Genomic DNA, 27826 nt, shown 5'->3' with positions numbered 1-27826 from the left:
TCCAAGACAAACCGAACCTGTTTAACCTACTGGATACAGGGCTCTGATATATCGCAATATCATGGATATCAAAGTACATCTACAAGCTTGACTGTATTGTAATATCATGGATATCAAAGGGCATCTACTAGCTTGACTGTATTGTAACATAGTGTATGTCAAAGGGTATCTACTAGCTTGAATGCATCGCAATATCCTGGATATCAAAGGGCATCTACTAGCTTGTCTGTATTGTAATATCATGGATATCAAAGGGCATCTGCTAGCTTGACTGTATTGTAATATCATGGGTACCAAATGGCATCTACTAGCTTGACTGTATCGTAATATTATGGATATCAAAGTACATATACTAGTTTGACTGTATCGTAACATCATCGATATCAAAGGGCATCTACAAACTTGACTGTATTGTAATATCATGGATATCAAAGTACATCTACTGGCTTGACTGTATCGTAATATCATGGATATCAAAGTACATCTACTGGCTTGAATGTATTGTAATATCATGGATATCAAAGTACATCTACTGGCTTGACTGTATTGTAATATCATGGATATCAAAGGGCATCTACAAGCTTGACTGTATTGTAATATCATGGATATCAAAGTACATCTACTGGCTTGAATGTATTGTAATATCATGGATATCAAAGTACATCTACTGGCTTGACTGTATCGTAATATCATGGATATCAAAGTACATCTACTAGCTTGACTGTATCGTAATATCATGGATATCAAAGTATATCTACTAGCTTGACTGTATCGTAATATCATGGATATCAAAAAGCATTTATTAGCTTGACTGTATCTCAATATCATGGATATCAAAGTATATCTACTAGCTTGACTGTATCGTAACATCATCGATATCAAAGGGCATCTACCAGCTTGACTGTATTGTAATATCATGGATATCAAAGTATATCTACTAGCTTGACTGTATCGTAATATCACGGATATCAAAGTACATCTACTAGCTTGACTGTATCGTAATATCATGGATATCAAAGGGCATCTACCAGCTTGACTGTATCGTAATATCATGGATATCAAAGTACATCTACTAGCTTGACTGTATCTTAATATCATGGATATGAAAGGGCATCTCCTAGCTTGACTGTATCGTAATATCATGAATATCAAAGAGCATTTATTAGCTTAACTGTATCGCAATATCATGGATATCAAAGGGCATCTACTAGCTTGACTGCATTTTAATATCATGGGTACCAAATGGCACCTACTAGTTTGACTGTATTGTAATATCATGGGTACCAAATGTCATCTACTAGCTTTACTGTATTGTAATATCATGGATATCAAAGTACATCTACTAGCTTGACTGTATCGTAATACCATGGATATCAAGGTACATCTACTAGCTTGACTGTATTTTATTATCATGGATATCAAAGGGCATATACTAGCTTGACTGTATTGTAATATCATGGATATCAAAGTACATCTACTAGCTTGACTGTATTGTAATATCATGGATATCAAAGTACATCTACTAGCTTGACTGTATTTTATTATCATGGATATTAAAGGGCATCTACTAGCTTGACTGTATTGTAATATCATGGATATCAAAGTACATCTACTAGCTTGACTATTTTATTATCATGGATATTAAAGGGCATCTACTAGCTTGACTGTATCGTATTATCATGGATATCAAAGGGCATCTACTAACTTGACTGTATTGTAATATCATGGATATCAAAGTACATCTACTAGTTTGGCTGTATCGTAATACCATGTATATCAAAGGACATATACTAGCTTGACTGTATTGTAATAACACGGATAACAAAGTACGTCTACTAGCTTGACTGAATCGTAACATCATGGGTACCAAAGGGCATCTACTAGATTGACTCTATCGTAATATCATGGATATCAAAGAGCATATATTAACTTCCGGATTATTATTAATCAAATTTCTTGATAAGCGAGGAATAGCCGTTACATGCTCTTTCTAGAAAAGTAAATGTTTGAGAATTAATATTTTCACCAACAAACCATCAGAAAAACGTACGGATCGTGACAAAAATACGTAAAACACACGCAAAATGATTTGTTGTTGGTAACTGCCATTTATACCGAAGTCATATAATTCCTAATTTCTTCACAATGAGGTAAAAAAAGAAAAGAAAAGAAAAAGATTTGTCAGACTTTCTTTATAGCTTGGAATAAACAGTGATAATTTAAGGATGATCATGAATATCATTAATGTCAAAGGTTTGGCAAAACATTGAAATACTTTAGCATAATTTACAAGCAAAATTAAACTGAATGTAAACTAGTAAATAAAAAGTATCATACGGCCTTTACTTTTAATGAATTAGAGATAATGCGTCGGCTTCCGCAATTCAATGGTCTGGGTTCGACACCTACCCAGTAATCCAAGGGTCTGGATTCGATACCTACCCAGCCAGGGAGCTGCAGTAGCTTGATTAGTAGAGCGTCGGACTTTAATCCAAGGGTCGCGAATTCGATTCCCGCCCACAACTGTCCGGGCCAGCTGCCTCAACGTGTCATTTTAACATAACGACACAGAGTATAATGTGTTCAAAATGACATTAAAAGCTAATAAATCCAATAATCCAAGTTTTTGTTGAAACTCCGTCTAATGCTTCCGTCAATTCTTAGATTACCTTTTCAAACTCAGGACTTCAAACTAACTTCGAGACTAGAATCTCGCCTACGCATGCCGTAGGAGATTAGCGTTGTCATTCCACTTTCCTGTTGATCAATCCTCACATAGTGCCCCTTTCGTTTAAAAAATACTTTACCCCATGAAGAACCCCACAAATGTCACATTTCTTGTCACTTGGATGACATACCGATGAACAGTAGACGTTTGGCAGCGCCTGGGTTCATTTATAAGAAGGCGGCGGGACCGTTAACGATACGAATAGATATTGTTCCACAGGCTGCTGGCGGCCGACGGAGGAAGTCACATTTGAAACATGGCTAAACTATATTCCTCAAGGTTCCACCCGAAGTTACACGGATGTAACATTCTGAGTCTAAGGTAAACATTGGTTAGGTTTTATATTTATTTTATGAATTGTTTTCAGACAGCGTGATACAGGAATAATATTAATTTCCTTGCCGGCAATATATCTAGCATCTAAGATTGAATCACGGTAACCCATATGTAATAATCTAGCGCTAGAGTAAAAGTTTGACGTAGGTTTTTAGATGATTTAGATGTCGCTGACGAATAATTATATATAACACAAACAGTATTTTATATTCATATCGTCTACATTCCTGGATGCGAGAGGCATTTACGCGACTGGAATCTGCGAAATGTAACCTGTAGATGTAACTCAGAACGAAACAAAACGGGTTGCGGCTTGCATTTAATTACACCAATATTCTATTGCCATTGCGAACTCTACATAATTGTATGTTTATGCTACCCCTTCTCCAAATAAGCATGCACATAAACACCTTTTGAATCAGGGTCAGACGTAGAAGAACATACGCTTTTCTCTTCTCAACATTCCAACATACAGACAGTGTCCTGCGGCCATTCTTCATGGAAAGAATAGTTCAGATCCTTACACCTGGATCATTTCCATTCTTCATGGAAAGAATAGTTCAGATCCTTACACCTGGATCATTTCCATTCTTCATGGAAAGAATAGTTCAGATCCTTACACCTGGATCATTTTCATTCTTCATGGAAAGAATGTTTCTGATTCTGAGCCGGGATGGTATTTTGTATTTTTACAGAAGTATCAAATGACAATTTTGTGTTCAGTACTTTCACTGTTTGTCTTCAAACTTAGCTATGATGAGTACCAATACTATTTTTTAAAAAGGATTTCCCTTAAGATTTTTAAAATCTTCACTTTAAGGTTAACATCAAGCAATGCAGTTTACATTCTCGAAATCTTCACTTTAAGTTTAACTACAAGCAATGCAGCTTTTTCATTGTTGAAATCTTCCCTTTAAGGTGAACAGCAAGCAATGTAGTTTACATTGTTGAAACTATACATGGCAATCTTTTTATATTGTCGAAATTTCGCCTCTAAGTTAACTGTAAGCAATGTGAAGTTTTAAGCTCATTTGATGCTAAAATTTGAATTACGTTAACCTCTTTTCTATTGTAGGTTCCCATTATTTGGAGTTACGGAGTATTATTTAATTTTTTATAAAAAATAAATAAATGTTGCAACAAGTAAACTTCGATATCAACCATTTAACATTGGTCAGGAGAGAGCCTCTTTGGTAGCTGTCTTCATTAAATGCGGCAAGATCACCTCTGACTGTTTTAACTCAAGAGGAGTTCTTTAACTGACATTATTAAAAAAGAATAAAAAGAAAGCAACATAGTACTTTAAAGAACTTAGTATCAATATGCATGATATTACTTATGTCTAACGAAACAAAAACCAAACTTTAAAAATAACAACAACAGCAAAACAAAACCCAAATAAAAACATTATGTGTGTTGGCATAAAAATGTCTACATCAAGTACATTCTGTATGCGAAATGCATTTGTGAGCAGTGTGAATGCAGAACTCTCTGTCGTTTTTGATTAAGAGAAAGTAGAACATAAACTGGACTTAATACGGGTACCATGTAATTGACATCAATTATACGACAAAGATCATTTGCTTGTTGGAAATCATTTATCTCTGTTCCAGAGAAAAGTATTACAATTTATGATTATATGCAGTCTTGGTATGATATTTCTAACGAATAATTCAAACGTAATGAATTTCGAAATTACTGTAAATAAGAAACAGAAAGATAACAAAGTCCTAGTTTTTAATTAGAATGATCATATACAGCAAACATAAGTCAATTATTTATTGATACAAGTTATGACAACAATACAAAAGTATGATCTGCATGATAAAATGGACAGGTTCTACATGACAAGTGCTTAAATTAACTGTGAGAGAAAATACACGTAAAGAACTAAATTATTTCTTTGACTGCATTGAAGCAAACTACCTTTTTGAAGGAAGACAAAAAAGTTATCATCACGTAGGAATATCCATATCAGAGGGTAAATATAATCATATTAATAAGAAAATGTCATTGATAATATCGTGGAAAAATCATATTAGACGCTAAAATAAAAGTAAAATCAACTATGTATGTATGTATGTATGTATGTATGTATGTATGTTACCAATATTATTCACACACAATAAATCATGCACGATTCATTTCAATGATGCATGGAAAAGACCTGTACGCAAATAGCGTAATTATTTGCAGACGTCGATGGAAAATACATTGTGTGTTTACGACATTTTGTCGTTTTGGTTGTTTGTTTTACTACAAAGGCGTACTCGTGGTAGGGCTCCCGAAAATATTCACTATGCCGTCAATCAATCAACATTGTTCCTACTGTACTTAGATACTTGTGAAAGCATTGGAAAATGCGGTAGACATCAGTCTTAATGGACATTAATTAGTATTGACCTCGCTTACACAGGTAGCAATCAATGCATTGACTAGGGCCGGGAAATATATATGTTTTCCAAATATGTGTGTATCATTAGTATATGGACATAAATAACTAACTCCTGTATGACTTTGTCAGATTCATGGGTTCATTTTTGGGAATTTCTGCATCTTATTGTGAAAATGTTCAAATGGATGGAAACTGAGTTTTTCTTTCCGTTTCCGAGCAAGTTACATTAATCTGACAAATACCCATATTAGGGTTTATGAAACGTATATGCATCCATAACTTTTCGGGAAGAATACAAATGTTACTTGCTAAATCAGTCACAGGTCATGCAGAATGTTTTGAAGGCTCCATAATTATTAAATGCTCATGATTGTTATTGTTGCAAACACACTTCACCAAAATAAATATTAACACCAGCCGAAAAATTACTTTATTCCCGTGGGTCAATGGCTCTTACCGGGTTTCCCAGGATTATGTCTCCACCAGTTATACTGGCCGCCAAGTATAGCCTATTCTGTGCTGAGAAGTGGCGTTAAGCCCCAAAATAGATTAAAAAAAACATATTTCTGCCTAGTAAATAAAATTTGGATGCAAACACGTAGCAAACCGCTTCGGACACATTTTACTAGGGTCGTCATTTTCTATCAGTCATTGTGGGAATGACTGGCTAACAGTTATCATTAAACGTTTGTCATTGACAATGACTGTTGTCTTCATTTCGTTGGAAATAGGGGAAAACATTGACTTTAAGCCACGCTCACGCACATGTTAGGTTAACTCGGTAGGGGGCCCTCTTGCGTGTAGCCATATTTATAGGAACCCAAGTGCAATATGTTCTGAATCAGTCGCCACACAAACTTCTAAACTGGGGCAAATGCATTTATGAGGTGGGCAGCAAATGGTAAATACAAATGAGGAACTGAGACAGTTTGGTTTTGCTATCAATTTTCATCTCACCATCAATTCACATCGAAGTAAACAGTCAAGTCCAATACATTCCTGCATACCCGACCCATATTACAAGATGGAAACATAGATACTGACTGGTATAGCAAACCGACTGACTCCCATCAATATTATTATGGGATTGAATTATGAAACTTTTGTTTCCATTGCACTCAGTAGACATCGATAACATGACCTCAAAATCTGTCACGTGCTTGGTGTACTAGTATGTATGGCTACCTGTTTGTTAATAGTACCAGTTTCAAATTCCAAAACATGCTTATGTTATTTATTTAACTGTTTTTGGCTGATGTATACTTTTTCTTTTAATTAGGAAAAAGCATATACGTTTAAGCATAAAAGAAAAAAGAAAAAAAAATATTGTTTTAAGTGAATAGCGCTTATATTTTATCTGGTGGTTGAAAATGAACTTAAGTACTTTCACCCACTCCATGACATATATTCATTGTTCTCTCCATGTAAGCAAATATCCTACATATATGCTAACGTAGATAAATCCACTATTGGTCGAAGCAGTCGTCTTAGAAGGAAAAACTAAGATTCCAACAACAATGAGTTTCATAAGACAATACCAACCGAACAATTAGCAAATTGTTTGAAGACACTGTCATATTATTGACTCTTCACCACGCATAAACATATATCTTAGGAAAACAATTTTTTTTGTCTTTCAACGATGACCAAAAGACTAAAACAACCATCTTTAATTTGTCCGGTTGAAATCAAATTAAAGTACCAAAACAGACAGACGTAAAAGAACGAAGTTGTTTAATATGTTTAATATTATTGATAAGACATAACTTGTTACATGTTATACTCACTGCCAAAACTATTTTTGAAAACAGAACTGTTGTGAAAGCTATCAGGTTTGGTTTTTCGTGCGGACTACTACAGGGTCTCTTGATAAAGTTTACTAATACAGTTTACATACGTTTATATAAAATCAGACTTCAAAAGTTTTTGTTATTCTATGCATTCAGTACTAACATATACATTCGCTTATCTCTTCAGACATACCATGTGCATTCCAGTTTTTGTTATCCTGTATATTCGGTACTCTCTTTAGACTTTCCATGGACATTCCATTTTGGTTATCCTATGCATTCGGTGCTCTCTTCAGATATCTCATGAGCATACCAGTTTTGGTTATCATATATATGAGCATTCCAATTTTTGTTATCCTATATATTCGGTACTCTCTTTTAGACGTCCCATGAGCATTCCAATTTTTTTAAATTATCCCATACATGAGCATTCCAGTTTTTGTTATCCTATACATCCGGTACTCTCTTCAGACATCCCATGAACATTCCAGTTTTTTTTAGTCCTATACATTCGATACTCTCTTCAGACATCCCATGAACATTCCAGTTTTTTAGTCCTATGCATTCGGTACTCTCTTCAGACATCCCATGAACATTCCAGATTTTTTTAGTCCTATACATTCGGTACTCTCTTCAGACATCCCATGAACATTCCAGTTTTTTTTAGTCTTATACATTCGGTACTCTCTTAAGACATCCCATGAACATTCCAGTTTTTTTTAGTCCTATACATTGGGTACTCTCTTTAGACATCCCATGAACATTCCAGTTTTTTTAGTCCTATACATTCGGTATTCTCTTAAGCCACATTATTAAAGAAAGTATTATTGTTAATAAAAGAGAGAGCGTAGAAGATATTAGTCGTTTTGGTCAAGCCTCAATATTTCTTATTCGATTGTTTGTATGAGGACTTTTGTATCAGGACTTCTATAAATACATTCTGTTTAAGTAAAACAGTGGTAAAATTTAGCCCAATATACGGAAAGGGATCCTGCTATTATGTTAAATTTTGAATTCGTGTTTATTCCTAATCATTTTTAACTTCAATATTCATATCAATGCTCAGGCAATACGTTCTTGCGGGAAAGGAAGTTTAAAGCAGTTTGACAGGCACTAGTGACATTTTAAATTGAGATTATAGTAGGCCGGATATAATGGATGTGCGATGTCGTTTTCAGCTTTCTTTCTTTACTAAGCTTCCTGTTAAACAAAAACAGGTGAATCGTACGCTCGGATGCATTCAATATGTTGCGATAGCGACTGGATATATAATTCCTAAGTCATCCTCTAGACACTATTCCGATTTCTGAGAAAATTACGTTATTTTTCTGCTGGCTTACGCGTTAGTTTCCTTGTACGAACGATGACTGTATTGCATTTTCTTCTGTAAGATGGGTGATAGGATTTTTAACATATTTAGCTACGAAACTTCATTCCATGGCGTAGATTAGGAAAGGTGTAATGACCAAAAAGTACATAATAATTACTTTGCTCATAGCCGATTGGTAAAGGTTCTTTGTACAGTGAGATTCTGTGAAGTCATGATGCATAGGACACGGTAAGCAACTGCCAAAATATTATAGGTTGATTTGTTATTCGATTCTGCTTGTGATAATGCAAGTTCTCCACGAATAATGAGTGACGCTTGAAACAAATCGACCAACAGATGTAATCTAGTACTGTGATTGTTGTGTCTATTGTCAAGATGTAAAAAATGAACTGCAACATTTGCAATTCCATCAACGCCGCACATCAATATAATTCTACATCGGAATAATGTACATATTAGAGATGGGTACCATGAACAAATCGTACCGCGGTAGTTCTGAAACAGTGCGAAACACACCACGATATGCCACAAGTATATTAGGTACCAACCATTCATGTCCTGAGGCAAGAGCCTGACACTTATTCATTTAAGTTTTCGTCTGTCAACAGCTGAAAAATATCTCGTTCTAATTTATAGCATAACACAATATCATATCAATTATTTTATTCGAAAGAAATAATTGTCTTATGATAACAAAAATATTTCAGCTCAAACAAAAATTACACACCCCTCAAAAAAAAAAAGTAAATGGTCAGTATACTATAGTGGTAATTGTTGCATAAATTGTAGTCTTAAGACTGAAACCAAAGTGGGGTGGTTAAGCTTACATTATTTCTGACATACAGTAAACGAATCTGATATATATCAACGCATTCGCTGTTAATTAGTATGTACAACTACCATATTGGGAAAATGATAAAGCAAGTAACAATAAATGGTATGAAAATGACCACAACTGTTGTTGTATCCTATAATGTCAATAAATGATCTAAAGGTAGAGAAAACAGGAGACCTACTAAGTTTAATAATTAAAAGATCGTCCATTTAGTTGAAAATCATATTCAATTTTTTTAATGTTTCTTACAACTGAAAAAGTGAGAGCCGCTCTTTGTTAAACTGAAAAGTTTTTGGCAGGAAATCACTATATGAAGGACATACGAAGAATATTCGAAAATATTGTTACTTGTTTTATTAATGTCCAGGGAACCAATGTAACCCTCATCTATACGAAGGTCATTACATCGTAATTTCTGACTTAAAAAGGTCGTGTCATTGCAATTACTGAGAAAGGTCATTACATTGCAATTACCGACTTACAAAGGTCATTACATTGCAATTACTGACTTACAAAGGTTATGACATATACAAATAACACAAAAATGGAAAGTTTAATTTTTATAATAATGATAGCAAGCACGTCTTTTCAGATAGCAATTGTGAAGACCATGAGAGCTAATTGTAACAAATGAGCCCTTTTTTAAAGAAAACTTTCAAATAACACTATAGAATTCATAAGAAGTATAACATGTCAAAATCTAACTTTGTTGTTTGCATAGAGTTCGAATCAAGTCTTCCAGAATATGAAACAGTAATAATGGAACACATAAAACTCGTGAACATATTGATTCTGGGTATTGTTTACATCTATTATGAAAGTATGCTAAGTATCAACTATACAGAGCAGAGAACTAGTGAAATTACAGCTTAGAGACAAAAAGCCATATCTACAACTATATATACATAACGCTTTAACATTAAGGCCATTTTATGGATTTGATCACAAACTACATAACCGATGAATCAAGTAACCTTTGTTTTAATCAGTTTGTTCTCTTCTCTTGCGTACAAGACAACCAGCTTTCTTTTATCTTATAATTTTATAGTATGTATCTATGTATAACCTTGGTTAAATAGTATGTGTTTATGTATTGACTTGTTGAAATAGTACGAGTCTGTAATGTGTGTTCTAAATAGTGGGAGTCTGTTTATTGGCTTGTTTAATTGGTATGAATGTGTATTAGCTTGCTTAAATAGCATGAATATGTGTATTGGGTTGTTTAAATAGTATGTTTGTGTATTGGCTTGTTCAAATAGTATATGCGTATTGGATTGTTTAAATAGAATGAGTCTCTTGAATAGATTGTTTAAATATGATTAGTCTGTGTATTGGGTTGTTTAATTAGTATGTGTTTATGTATTGCCTTGTTTAAATAGTGTGAGTCTGTGAATTGCATTGTTTCAATAGTGTGAGTCTGTGTATTGGCTTGTTTCAATAGTATGAGTCTGTGTATTGGCTTGTTTCAATAGTATGAGTCTGTGCATTGGCTTGTTTCAATAGTATGAGTCTGTGTATTGGCTTGTTTCAATGGTGTGAGTCCGTGCATTGGCTTGTTTCAATAGTATGAGTCTGTATATTGGCTTGTTTCAATAGTATGAGTCTGTGTATTGGCTTGTTTCAATAGTATGAGTCTGTATATTGGCTTGTTTAATTAGTATGAGTCTGTATATTGGCTTGTTTAATTAGTATGAGTCTGTGTATTGGCTTGTTTCAATAGTATGAGTGTATATTGGCTTGTTTAATTAGTATGAGTCTGTATATTGGCTTGTTTAATTAGTGTGAGTATGTGTATTGGCTTGTTTCAATAGTATGAGTCTGTATATTGGCTTGTTTAATTAGTATGAGTCTGTATATTGGCTTGTTTAATTAGTATGAGTCTGTAAATTGGCTTGTTTAATTAGTATGAGTCTGTATATTGGCTTGTTTAATTAGTGTGAGTCTGTATATTGGCTTGTTTAATTAGTATGAGTCTGTGTATTGGCTTGTTTCAATAGTATGAGTCTGTATATTGGCTTGTTTAATTAGTATGAGTCTGTATATTGGCTTGTTTAATTAGTGTGAGTCTGTGTATTGGCTTGTTTCAATAGTATGAGTCTGTAGATTGGCTTGTTTAATTAGTATGAGTCTGTGTAATGGCTTGTTTGATTAGTATGAGTCTGTATATTGGCTTGTTTAATTAGTATGATAGTCTAATTGCTTATTTAAATAGTATGAGCGTGAATTGGTTTGTTCAAACAGTGTGAGTCTGTGTATTGGTTTGTTTAAATAGTTGGAATCTTTATTGACTTGATTAAGTATTATAGTTCTGTATATTTTGTTGTTTAAATAGTTTAGTTCTACGTATTGTGCTATTTAAATAGCATAGTTCTGTGTATTTTGTTACTTTAATTGTATAGTTATGTGCATTATATTGTTGTAATTGTTCAGTTATGTGTATTTTATTGGATTAAAATATATTTATCTGTATTTTATTTAGTCATACGCTATTTTTATATGTAACTTGAAGACTCTGTAATGCACAAGTTGCCATGTTTGTCATACTTAACAGATTTGGTGTAATGGTTCAGGATCTTAATTCCTTTAAAATGTCTTTATAGTCTTTTGTTTTTCTGTGAGCAGATTCATTCGGATAGTCTTTGCAATAATCATATGAATATTTTGTTATTTGACGGCAATCTATAAATTTCACCAATGTTATCATCGTCTGATCCGTTTAATAGCGATTCATTACCGGTTTATACTCGTCTTTTAATTTGCACATGAATAGTCACCATGTGGAAGAGGTTGAACCATCATCTAGCTTTATACGTTGTTGGGAAAACCATCAACTAGCTTTATAAGTTGTTGGGAAAAACATCACCTGGTTTTGTAAGTTGTTGAGAAAAACATCACCTAATTTTATAAGTTGTTGGAAAAACATCACCTAGCTTTATAAGTTATTGGGAAAAAGATAAATGATAAATGGCTTCAGTTTATTTTTATCACAGACACCATTATTGTTTATAGCTGCATTCTTATCGACGTAGTATTCCTTGTTTGACTTTGTATATATGCTTTAAGTCATAGATATCTCACCTCTAATGATACCTATATATGTACATACATAATCCTTGTCATGTATTATCAGATAACATTAATGATGCATCATTAAAAAGTATATGATATGCTTAATGGTGCACATGATAAAGATCATAGAACAAATTATTTATTTCCTTATTTTTTATAATACATCCGGTAGATAACACATGTCTTATACAAAAGAATAGCTGTTATGTAGGTCTCCTGGAGTCTTAAATTTAATATAGTCCCACATAACATTGTTACGAATCTAATCTCTTAAAATAAGTAACAGAAAAGCGTGAAGACAACAAGCTTTGTAAATGTTAAAAATTAATTTATTTCCCTAGAACACAAATTGAAAAATTAGAAAAAAAGAACTTATGGTATAGCGAATTAAATCCAAACATAATCCAAGAGTTAAAGACACAAGTCATAGTAATAAAAAGTCTTGAATAAAACTCAGTTCAAGTCCAATAGAGGTCCAAAATTAAAGACAAAGACGTGTCTGTTATGGCCAGAGAAGTGCTGATGTGTCAACAGTCTCTTGTTGAATCACATAAATATTATTCCAGGTTTGAATTCAGTATAAATTTCAATGAGTATCTTTATTGAATAATTTTGTCAGAGCACCATTGGATTTCCAGAGAAAATAATCACTTGAATTTAATAATTTGAAAGAAATAAAATTCAGCCCAAACTGGACACTACATAATACAACTTAAAGTTCCAGATGTTAAAGCACAACTGGTAAAGTCCTCGCAGTCAGGAGATTCCTTGCTTGACCCCAGGTCACAAATTAGCATTTATTAAAAACAACCATTACCTAATGGAAAAATAACTTTCTAGAATGATCTAATGGGCCTTGTTTACTTACAAGAAAATAACCTATAGCATTCACTTTGGAATCTCCAAACTCCCAATCCAAATCAACATGTTTACCTGAATAACTAATCGGTTAATAAGTTCATACACAAAGAGATTAAGGAAGCTATTCTTAGTTGTTTACATAAATGAAATAAAAAAATTTAAAAAGAAGTGAAATCAGGTCAAGCAGAAATTAGCTCAATGCTGGACAAGTTCATGTCCAGCAAACAATGTTACATTACAATAACATGTAATAAATTTATAAAATAATTAAAACCAACAAACAATTTAAATTAAATATACATAAAAACATGTGTATAAGTTTAACCTTCTTTACTTATATTGTCACCTGTTGACAATTTAACAAATCAAAATATTTATCGTTTGCTGGTATGTCATACTAATCAAACGTATCTAAAGAATTTCATATGAATACATATTTTTCTCCAAAGTTGTTTGAATATTTCAAATTCTAACTTTACTTTTTCAAGGTCATTACTTTTAGTTGTATCTATTAGTAGCATTGTTTTAGTATAAAATGGGTAATTAATTGTACTGTGAAAGTTGAAAAATCTCCATAAATAAGTACCGTTTTCCACTTCATAGTCTCAAACTGGACAAACCACTTATGAATGACCTAATTTGATACGCAAATCAGTGTCAGCCTTGTCGCCTAATTCTGGAAGAGTGGATTTTGAAAATTATGGGTGAACGTTTGCTTTTAGAGAATAATGGAGAAATTTGTTTCAGGTTGGTGGCCATATTGTGTGTACTGTGTATCGTACCAAAGTTTGTGGACTCAAGAGGGCGAATGATGGAACCCGTTCAAAGATCAAGCCTTTGGCGTAGAGGCTTTGATGCCCTGGTTAATAGTGATGACGATGCCCTGAATTGCGGAGGGAAGTGGGTAAGTTTATCACTTAGGCTAAACTCCTTTTTATGTTACTGACATATTTGTACTTATTACGTTTTCAGCGGATAATATAGGTTCCCTTAATAGCTGTAGCAGAAGGCGCTCACCAGTATTGTACTAATGAAGTATAACATGGATATGTCATTGCTAGAGTGGTTTGACACCATTTTACAACACATGGTACATGGCTGCCAGCATATTTGGAAAATGAGGACACAGGAAAGAACCAGAGACCCGTATTCTAAGTTGCTGGCAAGCTTTCTAACATATCAACATCCACGTTGGTGGCGCTGAAACGCGCGCGCGCACACACACACACACACACACACGGGAAAAAGCTAACTACCTTTGGTTATTTCACTTCCCGTTCATCAAAGATCGTTTACAAGATATGTACCATTATGGTTAGGGATGAGACACTAGCTTTGCATGCACTGTACAGTTACAGGGATGAGACACTAGCTTTACGTGCACTGTACAGTTTTCTGGGATGAGACACTAGCTTTACATGCACTGCACATTTTTGCTGGGATGAGACACTAGCTTTACATGCACTGTACAGTTTTGCTGGGATGAGACACTAGCTTTACGTGCACTGTACAGTTTTGCTGGGATGAGACACTAGCTTTACATGCACTGTACAGTTTTGCTGGGATGAGATACTAGCTTTACATGCACTGTACAATTACTGCGAAGAAACACTAGCTTTACATGCACTGTACAGTTACAGGGATGAGACACTAGCTTTACATGCACAGTACAGTTACAGGGATGAGACACTTGCTTTACATGTATTGCACAGTTACAGGGATGAGACACTAGCTTTACATGCACTGTACGGTTTTGCTGTGATGAGACAATAGCTTTACATGCACTGTACAGTTAAGGGATGAAACACTAGCTTTACATGCACTGTACAGTTACGGGGATGAGACACTAACTTTACCTGTACTGTACAGTTACAGTGATGAGACACTAGCTTTACATGCACTGTATAGTTACGGGGATGAGACACTAGCTTTACATGCACTGTACAGTTACAGGGATGAGACACTAGATTTACATGCACTATACAGTCACGGGGATGAGACACTAGCTTTACATGTACTGTACAGTTACAGGGACGAGACACTAGCTTTACATGTACTGTAGAGTTACAGGGATGAGACACTAGCTTTAAGTGCACTGTACATTTTTGCTGCTGATCAGTATGCGGAATATAATGTTGTCTGTTTTAGAGAGATGCAGAGGTTTTTGAAGTTTGGTAATTTTATTTCCATTTTAACTATAGTAAAATGCTAATAATCCTGACACAAATTAACAGGCTTGGTTTCCCGTACGGACTACTACAGTGCCTCTTGATAATTTTAATACATTTTACATATGTTTATATAAAATTAGAAGAAATAAAACACAATCGACTTCAAAATCATCATACTATTATAATTACAATGGCATTATAAATCATCTTTTATAACTGAAAGTAAATATAATAGGAAATATGGATGGAGAGAGCGAGAGACAACGACATAAAGTTTTTCTTAATCCCGATTGTTGTTTAAGTGCGTGCCCCTAGGACAACATGTAACTTGACACACAGAAGTCCCATGCAAATCAAGCATGAATGAAGACATTCAACGGTCTGATCAAAAGAATAATTTACTCCTAGCCTACGGAATTAACTGTCAATCACTGATCACTGGTGACAACCTTTAATCACACGAGCAGGTGTGAATAGAATCCCTGTCAGGTGAGTTATCTTGATCAAAGCTCTTTGTTACTCGTGTTAACTTGACCACATATGGATATAGGAGCTTATTTGAAACACACATGCTTTACCATTATACATGTGAATAAGGAGCTAATGGAAGTCACGAAAGTGACTATTAGAGCACAGCCGGCCTCGTTTAGAATTAACTAATGCGAGGAACGACACATACAAATACGCATATAAAACAATAGGTTTATTTTTTTAATGACAAACCTGTGGTACACCGTTCACTAGCCGGAATTAAAAAATATTAATTAAAATTTTAAATATCTAAATTTTATTAAAATTATCAAATGGATATGTGATATCCAAATAAAAATATATATTAAGGCAACTGGGGTGAATTGAAAACGTCGTGCTGTCCCTACACGAAAGTTATATAGCACACACACAATATAGCATATATGCACATAGCACACACGACACGCAGGAGATCACAAGCCAAGGTCAACTAAGAACTCAGGGGAGGGATTTTGAGTAAGGTGATAGAAACCAAACTCGGATGAACAACCATATATATATATATAACACTAGGACATAAATACCCCAGAAAAAAATTATTGTACAATTTTTTTGTTGTTGATCAAAATTCTTTTTCTAAAAAACAAACAAACAACATACCTGGTGGAAACAACAACACATAAAACACATTTTCGTTTCTTAGATAAGTAGAGGAGGGGCATCTGTATGGTGCCCCCCCCCCGCAAGAAAAGAAGAAGAAAGTGACTATTATACTTCGATATACACTTTGCTTCCTATATCTTAGTCATGAAAGTGACTATTATACTTCGATATACACTTTTGACTATTATACTTCGATATACACTTTGCTTCCTATATCAAAGTCAAGAAAGTGACTTTTATACTTCGATATACACTTTGCTTCCTATTTCCAAGACATGGGAAGTACTTCGATATATACTTTTCTTCTCATACCTAAGTGGTGAAAAGTACTTCGATATACACTTTGCTTCCTCTACCTAAGTCATAGAAAGATGTTCTAAGAAATCAAATAAATAATATACGTAAGGTTTTGTCATTTTTTGATCTTTTGTTGTGTGTTTCATAAATTGAAATAGTATCTTAAATTCTCTCACCGCTGTTCAAACATGTAGATAAGTAATGAGATGTTATTATTGATGACATAAAATAATAATGAAGTATTAAACGTAAGAAAACAGTATCAACAGGACTATACAGTTCCTAAACTTCACGAAATCAGCACAGGATAGAAAATACCAGGAAATTATATCTACAAAGCACTAACTGAACACAATAATATATTGAATGCTACATCATTTTTTTTTAATATCTCTTATTACTATTATTGTTATTAGTAGTAGTAGTAGTATTAGCAGTGGTAGTGGTAGTAGTAGTAGTAGCAGCAGTAGTAGCAGTGGTAGTGGTATTATTAGTAGTAGTAGCAATAATAATAATAGTAGCAGTAGTTATAGTAGTAGTTAATAATTACGTTAACTGTTAATTTCTCCCTCAAATATGGTCACGTGTATATGTGTCTGTGTATATTCATATTTAATAGGTAGGTGTATATATCCATACATATGTATGTTGCTGTTTATGTGACTATATATTTGATGCATTGATGTTATTGTATATATCAAACATGTCATAATCCATCTTTGTAATCAACTCCAGTGTACATATATATACTTGCTGTAGCCAATGGGCAAGACGAAAATGAAGATCTGCGTGACCTATGTGGGACATTTGTTCTGATTCATTGTCTTTATCTATCAACATTCTTGACCAAGGTTGACTCACCGAATGATGAGTTTCGAAGAAAGTAACTTTGCCATCCATTAAAATACATACTTTGAGGAACTAGCTTTTTCAAGAGTTACTTTAATTGTGCAAAATGCAACCAATAAAAGCATTACTTTTTTATATACAAAATGTGAGCAGTAAGAAAACATCATCAGATTAGGAATCTTTCTGATATAAATGCAACGAAATAATGAAAACGTTCTTCACAAGGCGTTTTCGGAATGACATTTAAATTTTATACAAGTTACTTGGATCAAAATCTAAATTTTACTAGTGAAAAGCTAATCGAATAACCTTGATGTAGCCTTCGTTTGTCCTTTTTTCAAACATGAATGAACGATCTTGTTCGTTTTAATGCCATTTTTGGCACACGATAGGCTGTATATGACGGTCTCCACAGAAGAATACGGAAAGAACCACCGACCAAGGTGAAGCTACTAGCAAAGCTTCCTGACATAACCGCGTTGGTCGTGCTGAAACTCGAACTCAGGCAGCCAATATAAGATGTGTGAGTGACCTGTAAATGTGGGCGCCTTAGACCACTCGGCCACCCGGGGCCTTAGCCCACTCGGTCATTAGGGCCATGCAAATAAATGAAGGTGGTATACAGTACATGTAGTCTTTCTTCCTAATTGTTTGAATGGTCTGTTGCGCCTAGTTGGTTTTTAAATTTCTCGAGTATTTATTGTCGGGCACCCTTAATGGTAGATTTTGATTTTGATATCTTTACGTTATTCATTTAATTTAAGTACAAGCACAGTTTCTGAGTGAAGATAATTTACAATCGAAAGTAGTTTTGGGAATACATGAAGCATGAATCTAAATCAGCGGAGAAATGGCAATGGTGACCGAACATGGATTCACATGAGCAAATCAATGGACCACTTGAATAAAGGGCTGATTGGCAGACTAGGAACGTTATATGACATCAATTTGTAAAACTTCGCCAATACCAACATGCACTGAACCAATAGCTCTTGTTAAAATATCAGATAAATTGGTGTCATACATACATACATACATACATACATACATATATGCATACATACATACATACATACATACACGGCGTTGCTACCAGTCAATATCCAGCGGTATTCACTGTCGCCTTATATGGCTAACATCTGCCCACACGAGATGAACTACCGGCAAATATAAATGTGGACGAAAACGTAAAAAGCTTACCACATCATAACTTTGATGGCCAACAGGTGTCGATAATGACTGTAACCCTTTCGCAGTCTGCTACATCGGCGAAGCCTAGCGTGATCCCTGAATACACCTTTTACACATTATTTATCGTACATTTTAAAAGAAAATCGTTTTCTTTTTTTCGTGTACGAGAAAAATAAATGCATATGGAATTGCAGGAGCAACGCCGCGATCGTCTTATACTAGGATTCATACAAGATCTCTTTCCCAAAATAATAATTAACCTTTTGACATCTTATTTTACGTACCTGTAAAAATTAAATTTGTGAATGAGAAAAATATATGTATGTGAACTTTCGGGAGATATGCCACATTAGCATTATATATATTCTGAATATATCTCCCAATATTTAATCTGCAATGAGAAAATGTTTTAAAACTTGCTGTATAAAAATATTGAAAAATTACGTCCTGTATTCGTATGTTGCGGCACAGAGAGAGAGGGAGAGAGAGAGAGAGAGACAGAGAGAGAGAGCGGGGGGGGGGTATAATGTGCGGATTTTGTTTTAAATTTTCGGAAATTATAGCGACCATGTTTACAAGCAGAATTTTTATATCAATTGCTGGGCCCCAATTTTACCTGATAAATCATCCCCCGAAGTATTTCCAAATTTTAGGACAAAGTTAACAGAATTAGCATTGATTCAGATGGCTTTATTCATTTGTTCTTTGTGTTTTTTTTGTAGCTTGCTTAGTTGTTGTTACTTTTATTTTTTCATTCATTTTTTGTTTAAAAAATGTATGTATGTATGTATGTATGTATGTATGTATGTAAAGAGATGTATGATTCACGACATAAAATATGCCTGAAATATTCTTACTCGATTTATCTCGTCTTTCTAGAAAAATTCAATCACATTTCTTCTTCTTTTTTAAAAAAATATTGCATATATCTGATGAAATGTTTTCGGTGGTATTTGACTTGCCGTTTGTCAGTCATATAAACGACTATACTTAATCAGACACTATATCGTACATCTGGTTTAAAAGCAGCCTAAGGCATTTCCGACATCTACGTCTCATACTGAATACTTGGTGAAACAGCGTCCAGATGACATTTGCTTTGACTACCGTGTATCTTTCGTGACAGGCTCGTTTGCTGAAATCACGAATTCCAACTCGGTGTCATTTTTACGGGAGAAGTTTGCAAATCTTTATTTCAAGGTCGAGACCTGACAAAGTTTGTCAGTTTTATAAGCCGGAATGCATTAATCAGAACGAGAGATGATAACAAATGCGAACGCAGTGACTGCGAGAGGATGATTAAGCCCTGGATGGGGCACGTTCTTTCATTTACACCATTTTACAAAAATCTCTATACAGCAGCAGGGAAGTTCTACAGACCAGACGTTCCAGACCAAATAAAGCTTCCTACGAGAACTTTCTCCGTAGAAGCCTCAGATTTCAAAAATAAACCTTCCCACGAAAATTAATTTGCGTAAATTCAATCCCGATTGCAATTTTTTGTGTGCAAAATCAATGATTCTAGACAAGTAAAAAAGGGGGGGGGGGGAAATTTATTCTGGTGTCGACGAAGTTTGCAAAGATTTGGCTGCAAGTCTCATGAATAAATTTGATCAAGACCGATTCGATATCTACTACGCGGATCATGAAGATTAATCGTGATAAAACCGTGCGGTGTTGCCTGAGCGCGGCTGAAGAAATTTTTGAATTTGTTTATGTCCATATCGCCGTTGCACCAAGTCTGATGAATATTTCTCAGCGTGTGAGTATCAACGCCATTGAAAACCGACAAAATGTTACAATTGTCCCTAATTACCTTTGGAATTTGCGTATATCGCTGCGTCACGTAAATCACATCGGTGTTCTTGTGTCGGCCACGCGAAAATATCCTAGCCGGATTAGTTTGCTTATCCAGCATAACATCATCGAAAACAACAAGATTATTAACATCGCCATCTAAATTTTCCACTGATGGAGCTTCATTGATGTCTGTGATGAATTCGATTGTGCCTTCGTCGGTATTGTCACTAAATTCCTTTAGTACTTGATAACAACGCTGATCATCAACGGACGGTGCAACCAAATATAACTTATCCCATTTTAGCCATCGCATTATCAAATTTAGCAACAACTGCGTCTTTCCAGAACCAGACGGGCCAATAATTATCATCCTTATCGAATTTGGTAACACCGCGTTGTGTTTCACCTGCTCGCGTTTCTTCGTGGCCGAAAAATCAATTACATTCATGTTACTAGAATACATGGATCTATATTGTGTTAAGTGTCGCACTCACACAGCTACGATAAATCCAACCGAAATCGTCACACGCAACAACAGGAACGCAATTGCAGGAGAATGCGAAGTTTGCAAGACAATTAAGTTTAAATTTGTATAAAAAAAAATAGAAGAACCGGAGGAGACATTACCGCCTCCATGAAAAATCTACCTGGGTTGCCCTGGGCGAAATATCCCGGAGAGAAACATCTGCCAGGATACAATTACTGTGGACCCGGAACAAGGCTCGATATAAGACTCAACGATAATAATCAACCAAATCCCGGCGAAGATCCAGTAAACGCCATCGATAACGCGTGTTACTATCACGATCTTGCGTATCGCAGTGGGGATTTACAACAACGGCATCTCGCTGATGTCAGGTTAATTCATGCAATAGACGCGATTCCTAACAAAAGTTTCAAAGAAAAATTGGCAACTTGGCTGGTAAAAGGCGCGATGAAAGGTAAATTAGTATTCGGTGCTGGTAAATAATAATGGAGCAGATATATTATTCTCCGCGAGGTTTTTGGCGAGGAAAATCAGCAATAGCCAAACTCGCCAAGGCCGCTAAAGTAAAACAATCCGTTGCTAAATCGTGGCTATCGAAACAGGCAGTCTGGCAAATATATCTTCCTCCGCCTAAGAAAATACCATTTGCGAGTTTCACCGTCGGTGTCCCTAATGAAGTCCATCAGGCTGATCTTATGTTTCTTCCTCACGATACCGTCGACGGAGTCACATACAAATATGTGTTGACGGTTGTTGATATCGCTAGCAGATACAAGGAAGCGGAACCGTTATCGAATAAAACAGCAACAGAGATTGCTAAGGCGTTTAGCGAAATTTATTCACGATCTCCATTAACATGGCCGAAGCTTCTCCAGGTTGATCCAGGTCGAGAATTTCTCGGCGCGGTTACTTCATTGATGAAAAAGAATAATGTTAAAATCCGTCGCGGTATTGTAGGTGTTCATCACAATCAGGCTATCGTCGAAAGATTCAATAAAACTCTTGCAGAACGATTATTCGGATATCAGTACGCGCGCGAATTCATCCAGGATAATCGATCTCATGATTGGGTATCGAGGTTGCCTCACGTGATTAACGCGCTAAATAACGAGACGACTAGAATAATAGCAATGAAACCCGCAATTGCGATTACAAAATCGAAAATACCCCTAAAGCGAGATTCCACAATTCCGCCTGTGCTAGGTAGCGTCACGGTCCGGTATTTATATAAAGAAGGAGAGGCCGAAGGAGGAAGAAAAAGAGCAACTGATCCAAATTGGAGCGTAACAACACATAAAATATCAGCCGTAACAAGATCGTCAGGAAGACCAGCAATTTATTTCCTAGATTCGCTAGCACCACAACGCGGATTTACCAAGGAGGAATTACAAATAATACCGAAAGATACTCAACTACCGCCGGCGTCATTAATGTGAAACCGAATTCTACCTAACTGAGATAATTTTCTTACTCGAGACACGGCTAAATAAACTAAATTTGACCAGGAAATTCTATCATCGACGATCCAAACTTGGCCATCTACGGTTAATCCCTGCGACGAGTGTATCGTTGTTGCATATCCTAGTTTCCATGGCGATCTTTCTGCGTTTATCGCGTCATTAACAAGATTAATATCAACAAGAATAATATCATTCAGTACCAAGATCTTTTCCTCTCCGCAGGGTAAAGTAACACTGATATTTTGTTTCCTGGTATCAGCGGGCCTGTAACACAACGGCACCTGCAATGTTGGAAATTTCTCGCAATGAAGCTTGAATAATATATCCTGAATAACATCGCGAACAATTTTCCTACTAGCAACAATCAGATGATCGGGACGCCACAAATTTAGAAAAATATCCATCGGAGTCTCGTCGATTATTCTTCTCATCACATCGCATTGAATTTTATTCGGTTGTAATCGAATTAATTTCTTAAATTCAGTCAGTAAAATATCATCGGATCTATAATCGGCGTCGATTTCCTCATAATAATCAACGAAATTCCTGAGCCATTCGTGAGGAGATTCTCCATCAATAGGATCAGGCTGGCCGTGATCTCCGCACATTACCACGGCGGTATTTTTCTCCTCCAGCCAGATCAGGAACGATTTTAATACAACTAAATTTACTGTGCAAATTTCATCAAATATTATAATTCTGTTGATATATTTATTTCCCATACGAGCCGAATCCCATAATCCACCGCTGTATTTGAAATAACTGTGATACGTGCAAGAATCAACGCCGCGTTGCCTTATTTCTCGCGCTAATCTGTGAGTTGGAGTCAACACTATCATATCAGATTTCGCAAATAAATTTATCGCTCGCGTTGTTTTCCCGCTACCACCAGGACCATTTAGGTAAACGAATTTACTACGTGAAATCGGGTCAAATGCGGATGCAGCCGTCGATATTTCCTCAAATTTATCTCGATGAAATTTATCGCAATCTTCGACATCGGCGTCTTCGCAATAATCTAGAATATCCTCGTTTTTTATCCTCCAAGTGCCCCAAGAACCATCGGCGATTAAATTATCCAGCCTATACTGATATTTCTTATCGAGATAAAACGAATCCGTTGCGACCCTTACCGCGATATCAGAAAATTTATTTATCATCGACAGTAAATTTATACTCACATAAGCGAGCATCGATGATCTCAAATGCGTATACTGCGCTGATTCTCCATCGAGATAGCTAATTACGGTACCCAACTTTACTCCATCAATAATAATATTCTCTCTGTTACAGAATATCCCTCGCGATACCGTATCGGCTATAATAAAGTCCATCTCGGCATCGTTGATAAACAACCTAGCGTGTCGGTGTTTATGATCAACGGATCCTCCTTGAGTAAATTTGCCAATTATTTTTCTTCCGATATCTTTCGCGTTTTCACAATCCGTCGGCAACCATACTTCAGTTTGTTTTCTATACGATATAATCGCCTCGCTAACCGTCAACGATATTAACATTGACGAATCCAGCATATATCTCAACAACACTATAGGGACCCAACGACGCTGCGATAAATGCCGACCAAACCAAATATAACAAATTTTATGTAAATTTTCAGCAAACTCGAATGAAGTAACATAAGCGAATCCGGTCATGACAAAATCAGGCAACGGTCCGTTAATTGCTACCCTTGTCATTTCGTTGGTGGGATGGCCGAATTTAGCAAAATAATCCGCACAATCGCCATATCCAAGGAAACTTCCAGGATAGCACGCGCTCATATCAACGGATATCATGTCTTCGAAATAATACTTGGTATTCCACAATCCGCCATGGCCGTATTCGATACAGCTAAGTTGAATATCAGTGAGAAATTCGTTTCTCGTAGGTTTCCACGAATTTCTTTCTCTGGCAGCGTGAGCAGCAACAGACGGAACAGTAAAGCAGTTCGTTAATAACTGATCAGGATTTGACGAATATTTCACCGCGATATTTTTCATAGATTCATGTAATTTTTCATCTCGATAAATATCCCCTCGAGGCAAGATAAACTGATCATACCTTTCTTCGCTCGAGAATAACCAAACCGATATCGGATCAGATGCGGCTAATATTTTGATATATCGGAACATAGCATCAGAATTATCCTTTGCGCCTTCCACGGGATAAAATTTAACAGCGCGATTTCGCGGAAATATCATTACCGATTGTGACCACGCATGTGAATTATGATCAACAATTTCGATTGGTACTCCTCGAGATCTATACGGCGACGAATATAATATTTCTCCTGATAGCGTTTTCACGGTAATAGGAAATTTAAGTTTCTTGCTCAACACAGCAACATCGTCAATCGATGCGCCATCAACAACTGTCTTTGCCCATGAATTAATTTTATCCAACCTCAACTGTGTCAATCCAGATCCACGTCGAGCGTTTTTCATGTGCTCGATAACGCGCTCGGCCACGCAGTTTATCATCGGCGATTCTTTCATCGCAGGTAGATTTTTCATGTCGGGATTATTATTTAGCCGATAAATTCCATCAACAACAGCGCTAGATGGATATGCCCTGGCATAATAAGGACCGTCAATTCCCAATAATAATCCTGGCTTCGAATTTTTATCAAGAATAACGTTTTTCTTACCGCCACGCACGGGATCTCGTTTATCGCGAATAATCCAAGTGTCGTCAGACATTTGTGCAATAAATTTTATTCCAAAGATAAATCGTTCTTCCTTGTGTTCGGATTTTATGTGCTCGATTATCTTCTTGGCCCGCTCCAGATTCATCGTAGCATCAACAGCGTTAGTTTTCCATGTCGACCAAGTGTGAATCGCCCCATCATCGAAAAATTCTTTTTTGGCGCGATCAACCTCAGGAATGATATATTCTGCCTCATCAAGATCAAATGCATCCATTATTATATTTTAGACAAATATTTAAATTATAATATGCAGTGCAAATGGATACCAATCGGATCAACAAAATCATGCGACAAATCCTGCAGAGGTGATTATTGTGGCGCTCATATATATGCGATTCGACGAGGCAGTAAAGGACCACAGCGGTGTTTAGTTTGTCAAGTTGGCACTCGAGGAAAGACTCGATTGTGTTTATCCTGCGGAGGAAAGAATTATCGGGAATTGCGCCGATATTATGAAAAAAGATCCTCGTCGGTTATAACTTGCGAAGAAGATTATATTAATCGATTCAAGGCAAATTATGATTTAAACAAACAGAATATTGTATATGAATCTGAAATCAACGATTCCTGCAATGAAAATCACACACGAGTATAGATCTCATCCAACTATCGAGGGTTACGAGGCATCATCGGATGGTGTTGTCAGAAATACCAGAACAAAGAAAAATGTTGGTAGAGTTGGTAATTCGGGTTATCTTATGTTCTCCATCAGTAAAAACAAGAAACGAAGATGCACAAATTATTTATGTCACAGATTCGTGTTCGAATGTCACAAAGGACCTATCGGGGATGGTCTTGTTATCGATCATATTGACGGAAATAAACTCAACAATAAAATAACCAATCTTCACGCGGTAACTCCGAGTGAAAATTTACTTCGCAGTAGTAACGTTGGTAGATTTCCAAAATATTCCAGGGCGGTTAAATCAATAAATCGAGAAACAAATGAAGAAATTATATTCACGTCGATGCATGCAGCTGCAAAGTATTTCAGTGTCAATCATGCCTCGGTGTGGCGAGCGGCAGAAAGAATAATCAACGCGACATTTTCATATGACCTCGGTGCGTGGATTGAGTTTTCCTATATTCCGATAATATTCGATTCGGAAAAATGAAGATGAAAATTAATTGAATATTACAAAATTAATATAACATGGATGAACAAACCATAAACAATGTTATCGAAGCCATCGATGACCTGAGAAAAAAAATAAATCTTCCCTCGGAGTTGGACACGAATAAAATTCGATCCGAATTCGAGACGATTGTTCAGGGGAAACTCGAATACAAATACACGCTACCATCCGAATACAAATTAATAAAGAAAATCCAAATCGCGATGTATCAATCACTAGCTACAGTCAGCGATGATCGCGTCGAGGATTTTGTTAAATTATCTACGCTGGTAGAAAAAGCTAGGTTGATTTTATCAGAAGCATACGAGTCAAAAAAAATTACAAGTTCACGCGTCAGGCAGTTGAAAAAACTGGTCGAAGAGAGCAAGGCCAAGGAAATTTCTGAATCCTCCTGAATATCTCCACAAAAAAACAAAAATTAAAAAAATATATTAATTTTGAAAATTTCCCTGGATTTTATTTATTTTTTTTGGCCCATTTTTCCCTGGCAGACAGAATCGAAGATTTTTACGATCTTACCAGCAGATTGATACTTAATGTTTCTCCGCGTATATCAAGCAAATTTCCGTCTTGATTCGTTAGTTTGAAATTTATCCTTGATAATAATCGATTGTGGCATCGCAGATAAAACGGATTTACTGGCTCTTTTATTATCAAATATCCGGGAGAGACGTTAGGTGAAAACGAATACAAGATAAATCCCTGCTGCGCTTGATTTGACTCTGACGAATCAACGTTGTAGCTGCCCTCGACAACATCCGCGTGAAGGTAAATCGCGATAACTTCTGTTATATTAACGATACCAGGTGAAATATGCCGTCCTTGCCCCACTCCATCGTTGTTATGCTGCAAAATCGATTCTGCTTGTAATTTTTTCTTGGTCCACGCATCGTGTAATTTAGGAAATAACTTATCAGTGGTATCAGTGACAAATTTTCTCATTTCATTAACGTTATAACCAGGAAATTTGTAACTTAGCAGTGTCCTCTCGGTTAAGTTATGTCTTTGCATGAATGCCGTAATAATATAACCAATACCCAAAATCGCGCTGTTTTGTATATTTTCCGTCGCTAGGTTGTTAATGAGTTCCATATCAGCGGCTAATTTATTTATTCGCTCTACTGTTATGGTAATTTCGTTACATGAAGTTTGCACGTTAAATATACACTCCTGGAAAAAATGATCTAATAATTTTTTTTGTTTCTCGTATTCGTTAATAATTTCACCAAACAATAATTTGATACCATCCT

The 27826-nt window shown here is 35.7% G+C and overlaps 1 protein-coding gene across 1 annotated transcript in view; it reads left to right on the top strand.

The window, feature by feature from the left end:
* Positions 1–2869: 2869 nt before the first annotated feature.
* Positions 2870–27826, top strand: part of LOC149794163 (uncharacterized) — a 73487-nt gene continuing 48530 nt past the window's right edge. The window contains exons 1-2 of the mRNA XM_089968254.1: positions 2870–3049; positions 14092–14248. Coding sequence (XP_089824380.1) covers positions 2985–3049; positions 14092–14248 — 222 coding nt within the window. The 5' untranslated portion in view covers positions 2870–2984. The remainder of the gene's footprint in view (positions 3050–14091; positions 14249–27826) is intronic.

The sequence above is a fragment of the Sinohyriopsis cumingii genome, chromosome 8 (assembly GCF_028554795.1).
Source record: "Sinohyriopsis cumingii isolate HCF-2022 chromosome 8, ASM2855479v2, whole genome shotgun sequence".
Classification (NCBI taxonomy): Eukaryota; Metazoa; Mollusca; class Bivalvia; order Unionida; family Unionidae; genus Sinohyriopsis; species Sinohyriopsis cumingii.
This window is presented reverse-complemented; position numbering and strand designations above follow the sequence as displayed.